Source organism: Pelecanus crispus, chromosome 13 (genome assembly GCF_030463565.1).
Source record: "Pelecanus crispus isolate bPelCri1 chromosome 13, bPelCri1.pri, whole genome shotgun sequence".
NCBI lineage: Eukaryota > Metazoa > Chordata > Aves > Pelecaniformes > Pelecanidae > Pelecanus > Pelecanus crispus.
The window spans coordinates 13575049-13583722 of NC_134655.1; the positions used below are offsets into that span (position 1 = coordinate 13575049).

An 8674-nucleotide genomic window follows, 5' to 3' on the forward strand; every position below is an offset into this window, starting at 1 on the left:
GAGCCCTGTGCCCTGCCGACCTCTGAGCTCAAAAACCCTGTGGGGCAGGCTCCAGCTGTACTGTCCCAGCCCCACTGTCCTGGGCCCACAGCGGCAGCACGTTCATCTACATCGAGCACGGGGGTGAGGCCCCTCCTGGCCATCCCACCGGCGCTGTTCCCTGGCACCGTGGCCTCACCGGGTGGCGGGCTTGGCCTCTGGGCTCTGCAGCCGCTGCGAGGGCTGCCTGCTGCCCTCAGCCACCACCGCTCGCCCTGCAGATGACCAGAGCTTTCTGTCCAACACCAACCGCGCCGTCCTGCGGCTGCTGTTGTACATCAGGAAGATGGTTCGGGACCCCGACACTGGTGAGCCCTGGCTGCAGGGCTGCAGCTCCCCCACCACCTTGGCAGCAGCAGCAGTGCTTCGTCCCATCTCCAGTGGGATGCCACACAGGCTTCCTGTGGCGTGGGCACAGCGGTGAGGTGGGGGGTCCCTGGCTCACCACTCTGGCAGCCCACACCCACACCCCCCCAGCTTTTCCAGATGTCATTGACCTGCGTGACAAGCTGGGCACCCCCAAGCTGCTCCAGCCTGAGGGAGAGGGCCAGCGAGTTCCTCCAGGCACATGGCACCTACTGTGTGTGTAGGGTGCAGTTCAGAGCACCTGGTAGGTGTCCAGGCAAGCGGAGGCCCCCAGTCCCTGGGGGCCCTGGCAGTGCATGGGGCAGTGGGGCACAGCGGGCAGGAGTGACTGCGGGGCTGTGCCACAGGGACCAAGGAGGAGCACATGTGCTGGTCCTTCACGCCACTCCTGGAGCACCCCAGCCTGGCACTGACAGGTGGGCGAGGGGATGGGGAACAGCTGGGTGGGTGGGCACAGGTGTGGGGGCCCAGTGCAGAGGCTCTGCAGCTGCAGGGCGAGCGCCTGCACAGGAGGCAGACTGGCACCCCAGAGACGGCAGAGGAGAGGAGGACATCTGACATGGAGACACTGCCCTCCACGGCGCAAGGCCAAGGAGCAGTAAGAGGCTGCCAGTGGCCCCCAGGGCACCTGGCTTGGCCTTGCCACCTTCATCAAGGCCACCTCTGCACTGGGGACAGGGGGACACTGTCAGCCACAGGCCAACCCTACCCAAGGGACCTTCCCACCCCTGGGCCTCCAGCACCTCATGGGCACGTGGCTTATGGCAGCAGCTGCCCCGTTGCCATGCCTGATGTCCCCACGCCCTGTCCCCCTCGTGCCCAGCTGCCCCATCACCATACCTGCTGTCCCCATGCCCATCACCCTCATGCCCCGCTGCCTGGTCCCCATGCCCGCTGCCCCCACGTCATCACCTTATGGCCCACTTCCCTGTCCCCATGCCCACTGTCCCCACGCCCATCACCCTCGTGCTCTGCTGCCCTGTCCTCCACCACCCTCAAGCTCTGTCCCCCTGCCCCGTTTTGTCCCTGTGACCACATCCCTGTGCCCAGCTGTCCCCACGACCCTCCACACCCCTGCCACAGCCCCCAGCACCATGCCTCTCCACACAGGGGGACGTGCAGGCAGAGCAGGGACAGAGGGGACCCAGCACAAGGTGGCTTCACCCTCCAGAGCACGGCCGAGGCCAGCCAGCGGGACAGGGAGCGCTGGGGCTCAATAAAGGCTGGGCCTGTCCCCGCCATGCACTGTCCGGGGCTGTGGCCATCACCGGGGCCGAGCAGGGCCTGGCCGGGGCGGGCGGGCAGCAGATCAGGGAGCGGACGCGGTTCGGGGGACACGGGGAGAGGCCTCCCCTCGGCCCCGCAGCGCCCCCCAGCGGCGGGCAGGCCCGCCCCCGCCTCCTGCCTCCGCGCTTGACGGACGGGTAACTTTCCACGCCTGCCCACGTGGTGCGCAGGGCTTCCGCCCCCTCGCGGCAGATTCGGGGGCGCGGCGCCGGCGGCTCCGCCCCCTCGCGGCGCTGATTGGCGGAGGCGGAGCGGCGGGCACGCCCCCGCGGCTCGGGCTGCCGCGGTGCCCGGCTCGGCGCTGCCGGCGGCCGGGACGGGGCAGGAGGGGGTGGGCAGGAGCGGCGCCGGTCACCAGCGCTGCGCACAGCGCGGCGCGGCGCGGGCTCACCATGATCGTCTGTCCCCAGAGCGTGGAGCACCCCCGAGGAAGCCCGTGCCAGCGGCTGCCGGGGCAGGTAGGACCCGCCCCGCCGCCACCGCAGCCCGTACCGGAGCACCGGGCTCGGCCTTGCTTGCCGCCACCGGCACGGCACGATCCTGCTTCGGCATCAGCAGGCCAGGGCATTCCCGCCGCCCGTCGGCGGTGCGCGGGGCCGCGCTCTCCCGATGCGGTGGCCGGCGGCCCGGTACCGGTGCCGGTGCGGCGGCGCCGTCCCTGTCCCCTTTGTGCGGGATGCGGGAGGTGCCGTGCCTCCATCACTGCCAATCAAAGTTGTTTTTCTCTCTCCGCCTGCACTGCCCGCGCCGCGCACCGGGGGCGCTGCCGCCGCTGCCGCCGCTGCCGCCCGCACAATGGGGCCCCGGTTACCGGCCGCCGGTACCGGGCCGGGACTGCTGTGGGGACCCCTGCCGCGGGCACTAGCACTTCCCTATTCCGTTCGAGAACCGGAGCAGGGGGCCAGGCGAGAGGTGCCCGCCGCGGCCACGGCCCCGGCCCTGGCCCCAGCGAGCATCACCGGTGGAGCCACCGCTACCGGCGGAGATGCGGTGTTGCCTCACGGAGGAATGGAGCCCCGGAGGGTGGGGGGTTCACACCGCGCAGTCTTGCCCAGCTGGGCGGGGGGTGCGGCGGGGTCCCCCGGCCCCTCTCCAGTGGCTCCCGGCACTGCCTGGGCTTGCTCCCGGTCACAGGGTGCAGGACCGGTGGGGCTCCTCCATCCTCCTGACCGCTTTACATGCAAACTGCTGCCTGGCGGTTGGCTGGCCGGGCAGCACCTGCCAGGGCAGGGAGGGTACGGGGTCAGGGTGCCTGTTGGGGTTCAGGGGGCTTGGACACACGAAAGCCCCCCCCAGGGAGAGAGGCGATGCTCCCACTGCCCAGGGCTGCGAGTGGGCGCAGGGGTGGAGGAGGAGGGTTATGGCCGGGGAGGGTGAGCAGTGTGGTGCCGGGGGCAATGCGAGAGGCTGGGGAGGCAAGGCCGGGAGACATGGCTGGTGGTGCCAGCAGGAGAGACCCTGGGCTGAGCTGGTGCTGTGGGGAGCAGGGAGGAGAGCCTGGCCGAGGGCCCAGGGCCTAGGTGGGCGCGGGGCTGCCCTGTACCTTCATCCTCCCCTTCCTTCATCCTCCCCTTCCAAGCCACGGCTACCTGGGTGCTCACTCCATCGTCACCTGGACAAGCAGAGCGAGGAGAGCTGGCGGCCCCGGAGGCTGAGCCATGGGCTGGTCACATGGCTCCTCGCTGGGGACCACCTTCCCCCGAGGGGAGCGGAGGGGCCCCCAGCTTCTCCACCTCTGCCCACCAGAAGGAGAAGACCAGTGGCTGTAGCCCCATGAGGGTCCTCAGGGCAGCTCATTTCCTGGAGCAGAGGGACTGCGCGGGGCACTTTCACAGGTCACTGCTGGTTTGCACCTTCTCCCGTGGGACAGAGAAGCCGGTGCCCTTCATCCCTCCCCATTTTAATTTGGGGGGTTTTTTGGACCCCTTTGGCCAGAGGAAGTGATGAGGAAGCTCCAGATGGTGTCAAGTAAATCTCTTGACACCTGAGCGATGGTGTGTTCGTCAGAAGTGCAGGACGGTAGAACATAGCCAGAGCTGCTTCCAAGCGCTGCTTGTGCGGTGCGACTGCTCCATGCTGCTGCGCGTCTCAGCGCCACTCAGCCTCCCCCTCACCCTGGGGTGCTCTGCTCTGTGCCCCGCAGCTTTGCTGTCCCTGCTGGTGCTGCCCCAACCCTCTGGGTCACCTCGTGGCGGCACACCGAGCAGCTACAGAAATTAAGGGCTGATGTAGCTCTCTGATTGGCAAGATAGCCGCTGACAAGGCAAGGTGCACAGGGCATGGGGGTTCCTGGTTGGGGTTCCAAGGGCCGTGCACGTGTCCTGGCTGGTAGTGACAACCCAGAGTCATGGTGGAGCAGGGGCTAGTTTGCAGATGTGCTTCTGGTTTGCTGCTGTGCCACCGTGGTCGCCATGCCCTGGTCACCAGCCTTCAGGTGACTGCACCAGCGAGACAGGTGGGAGGAAGATGACGGTGGTGTCAGCAGGGCCAATTGCTCCCAGGGGAGATTTCGGTTCAAGCCTGGGATGGGAGGTGCACCCTCTGCATCTGAGGGTGCTGCTTGGGCTCCTGTGCACGAGTGGGAGCTGTGACTTTCTGTGTGACAAGGGTTGGTGCCTGCTGCACCTGTGCCTCGGGACAGGTGGGCTGCGGTGCAGACCCTGCTGTTGGGTGGGAGGTTTGGGAATGGGGCTGTTGGGGCACAGCAGCTGCCCGGGTACCTTTCTCACATCCCCATCCTCTGCTCCCACCACCCTCTTGGGAGGGACTGGGGTGGTGTGACTCGGGGCTGTGCTTGGCTGGGGCATTTGTGCAGGGCTGGGGCAGGTGCTGCTGGGGATGTATGGACCCCCCTCGCCAAGTTGCCTGTCTGTGTTTTCACTGGTGGGCGCACCCACTGCCAGCTGTGCCACGCACCCATGTGCTATGGGACCTGCTCCCATGCCGTCTTCTTGGGCAGCGTGTGGGGAGACCTCTGAGCCCCTCCATGTGCTCCTAAGCACATGGTGGGTACCAGGACATTGCTTGCCCCTTGGCTTGCTGGGGCAGGAGCCCAGGAGCAGCTCGCAGGCTCCACAGCCCTCCCCGCTGTCCCAGTGCTGGGCAGGAGGACTCAGTGCTGGTGGCGTGGGGGCCTGGCGGTAAGGCTGATGGGCTGCTCTGTCCTGGGAGGTCTTTCATCTGTCATGTTGCTCCTGCTCTGGCCTTGCATTTGCTTCCAAGGCTGCAAGGAAACATCACTCCTAGTTTGCCCTTTGACTCCCAGGCAGAGACCAACCTGTGTTTCTTGCAGCCTGTCCTCCTGCTAGCAGTGACCCTGCCGAGCAGTGCTCTGCCCACCTCCCTGACCTGAGCCCGAGCCCTCTGCGGTGGCTTCTGACCTGATGGTGTCCCTCTAGGAGCACCAAGCTGGGAGAAGGGATCCCAGCCCCTTGCAGAACCTGGGCTTGGCTGGGGTGGGCTGCTTCAGCAGGGGCTGTTCAGGGAGAGCTAAGCAGAGCATGTTCCCCGCAGGTAGTGAAGATGGCTGGCAGCGACCCCGAGCGTCCCCAGTTCCTCTTCGTGAAGGTGCTGGCAAGCCGGGGGCGGCTGGAGGCAGTGACCCAGCAGATGGGCTACCACCCACAGTACCTCGACAGCTTTCTCAAGATGCAGCACTACCTGATGCACATGGACGGCCCACTGCCCTTTGACTGCCGGCACTACATTGCCATCATGGTGAGCCCTGCTGGGAGCTGTTGGAGGGGACAGGTGGCTCTGCTCAGCCCCGCGAGGCTCCCCGCTCTCCCTCCGCCAGACAGCCTCTGCCATGGGCTTCTCTGCAGAGGCCAAAATCACGTCCTGGAGGCTGGGCGAGAGGTGGGCGTGGGGTCCCAGGAGGCCTGTTATGCCAGCACGGTGCCAGGATGCTGACGTGCTGCTCTTGCAGGCAGCTGCCCGGCACCAGTGCCGGTACCTGGTGAACCTGCATGTGCTGCAGTTCCTGCGGGCAGGGGGTGATCCCCAGTGGCTGCGCGGCCTCGACTTCATCCCCCCCAAACTCCGCAACCTCAATGAGATCAACAAGATCCTCGCGCATCGGCCATGGCTCATCACCAAGGAGCACATTGAGGTATTGGGGGGGGCTATCAGCCAGGGACCAGGGCTGCAGCGGGGACAGCAGTTTCCCCAGGGGGTGCTGGAACCCTGCCTGCCTGCCTGCCTGTGTCACATTGCTGGTCTGTCTGTGTCCTGCAGAAGCTTCTGAAAATTAGCGAGTGGAGCTGGTCGCTGGCAGAGCTGGTGCACGCTGTCGTCCTCCTGGCACACTGCCATGCGCTCGCCAGCTTTGTCTTCGGCTGTGGTTGTGAGCAGGACGAGGGGCCAGGGTGCCGAGGCTCGCTGAAGCCCTTGTCGCCCGGGAACCAGTGCTTCTGCGAAGCCACTGCTGGCAATGGCTGCAGCCAGGAGCTGCTGCGCATCAACCGCAAGCGTGTGAGTCCCCAAGGGTGGGTCCACGGGGGGACGGGGGTTGTGGCCAGGACCACTGCCCTCACCCCTGAGCCTGTGTCTGTGCAGTCCCTGGACTCCTGCATGGAGCTGGATTCCCTCCGGGAACGCATGCAGCGGATCCACGTGGAGACCGAGGGCAGGGAGGAGACAAGGCTGCTGCAGCAGGACCGAGAGGAAGGTGAGGGGCAGGAAGCGGAGGTGTGCGGGATGGGAATTCGTATGGCATACCTGGGTGTTGCTTCCCCATGTTACATTTTCTTGTGATGTATGGAGAGGGGCTCCTGGGATGCTGGCAGGGGGGAAGAAGGCAGTGGCACTTCCCGAAGAGGCACAGCAAGGCCTGGCTTTCGATGCCTGGTGTGGCAGGGAACAGGGCAGCTGAGCATCGCTCTGACCTGTCTGCAGGGCTCTCCCCTCTCACAGATACTGACGGGGAAGTCACCGGTGCCACCAATCTTGCATGCTACATGCAGGACCCTGACTTTGGATACCAGGACTTTGCCCGGCGCGACGAGGATCAGACGCAGGTATTCAGAGTCCAGGTGAGGTTCCTGCTGTCTTGGTGGGCAGCAGCCCGGGCTGCCACCTTTCCTCTCCTCTCTGCTCCTGGTGGGGAGTAGACAGTCGCCGGGTGGCTGTGCAGCCCGGATTTGGTGCAGCTGCCTTTGCAAAATGCCCGAGCAGGGAAACTCAGCTCTGAGAGGGGACCTGCCCCACTAGGGTTGGCGAGAGGGAGGTGACCAGTGACTTCTGTCCTCAAGGGCTTTCTTCACATCGCTCTCATGGAGGCAAGGGTCAAAATAATTCAAAAGCTGCCTGATGAGGGATGTTGTGGTTTGTGGGGCAGAGTTGCCCCCAGAGCAAACCTATTGAATTCTGCTGTGTCCTGAGGTCTCCAGCCCTGGGCCCTGAGCATGCCCTGGGCTCCTTTTTGCAGTTGCAAAAGCCTCTTGCTGTGCTCAACAGGATTACTCCTGGGAAGACCATGGTTTCTCGCTGGTCAACCGGCTCTACTCTGACATTGGGCATCTCCTGGATGAGAAGTTTCGGATGGTGGATGGTCTGCAAAGCAGTGCCATGGCCAAGCGGCAGGGCTGTGAACCCTCTGTCTTCAAGCGGGGCATCTGGAACTACATCCACTGCATGTTTGGCATTAGGTAGGCAAACCAGCCTTGCAGTCCAGCGGAGAAAACCGAGCTGACCCAGGCCGGAGGAGGGTAGGACACCTGGGTTGTCTTGCCAATGGGCTTGGAAAAGAGACAGAGGTAAATCGCCTGCCTGGATGCTGGGCCAGGCAGGGAAGAGATGCTCAGCTTCTCTGGTCAGGGCAGGGCACTTCAGGGATGGGGCTTCAGTGCCTGGGGGCCGCTGCTGTGTGTCCCCCTGCCCTGTGGCTGTGCCATGCCCCGGGCAGACCACGGCTGAGGTGCTCCACAGGGACACGGTTGGTGCTGGCCGTCACTCACCCCTGTGCTCCCCGCAGGTACGATGACTACGACTACGCAGAAGTGAATCAGCTCCTGGAGCGAATGCTCAAAGTTTACATTAAAACCGTAACCTGCTACCCAGAGAAGACAAACTCAGAAATGTTTGACAGGTTCTGGAAGCAGTTCAAGCACAGTGAAAAGGTGGGACAGCTGGCCTCTGGCTCTGACTGGCTGTGGTGGGGCTGGGAGCAGGCAGGGACTGCAGGCTGAGGTGCTTCAGGGGGTGTATGGGAAACCTTTGAGCCATGAAACCAGTCTGAGACAGGTCGGGGGGAAGTGGAAACTAGTTTGCAAGCAGTTGGGCTTAGCGTGGCTTGGGGCTGCCCGCAGTGTGATGAGTGCGGGCCACCGGCAACACGGGGATCTCCAAGGCCGTTACCCCATCAGTGAGTGCCTCTAGGTGAGCCCTCGGTCCAGCGGTAGCTCACAGGAGCGGCTGCTGTGGGCGGGCAGCAGGGACTGTGCCGGTGCCAGCCTGGTATGTTGGTGCAAGTGTGCCGGGGACTCTCCAGCATGCAGCTCTGGGAGGCAGCCACAGCCTGCAGGTCTGGGAGGAGGGAAAAAGGGCAGCTGCCTGTGCTGGAAAAATCAATATTATTTTGTCCCATGCCAAAAGACTCACTAGCCCAGGTGGGCGCTTGCTTGCACCACTGCAGCTGCCTGAACCTCTTTTGCTTCTCCCTTAGGTCCATGTGAACCTTCTCATCCTGGAAGCCCGAATGCAGGCAGAGCTGCTGTACGCGTTGCAGGCCATCACCCAGTACATGATCTCCTAGACGGTGGGGAGCTGCGCTGCGGCAGGGCCGGGCAGCATCCTCTCTCCCTGGACTCTTGTGTGACCTGTCATGCTGGGATGGACAGCGAGGGATTACTCAATTTAGTTTACTTGACTGTCTTGTTCCTCCCCCCCTCCGCCCTTGTGGGGCTCGCTGAGTGGCCCCATTTATGTGCAATTACCAAACTGTGAGGCAAGTCCATGCTGCTGAGATGTTGGTGTGATGCTG

The 8674-nt window shown here is 64.5% G+C and overlaps 2 protein-coding genes across 2 annotated transcripts; both read left to right on the forward strand.

The window, feature by feature from the left end:
- Positions 1 to 71: 71 nt before the first annotated feature.
- Positions 72 to 1833, forward strand: C13HXorf65 (chromosome 13 CXorf65 homolog; the record flags this gene model as incomplete). Its single annotated transcript, XM_075720787.1, is given in 7 exon segments — positions 72 to 171; positions 174 to 347; positions 526 to 568; positions 570 to 649; positions 753 to 821; positions 882 to 1036; positions 1516 to 1833. Coding segments are annotated over 7 exon segments (939 nt in total), but the record flags the coding sequence as incomplete, so codon positions are not given.
- Positions 1834 to 2084: 251 nt separating this feature from the next.
- LOC104039070 (sestrin-3) lies at positions 2085 to 8446 on the forward strand. The gene is made up of 9 exons (XM_075720491.1): positions 2085 to 2150; positions 5206 to 5409; positions 5621 to 5803; positions 5929 to 6165; positions 6250 to 6361; positions 6607 to 6725; positions 7150 to 7340; positions 7667 to 7811; positions 8357 to 8446. Exons 1-9 carry the CDS (start codon positions 2085 to 2087, stop codon positions 8444 to 8446), a joined length of 1347 nt encoding a protein of 448 aa, XP_075576606.1.
- Positions 8447 to 8674: the final 228 nt, after the last annotated feature.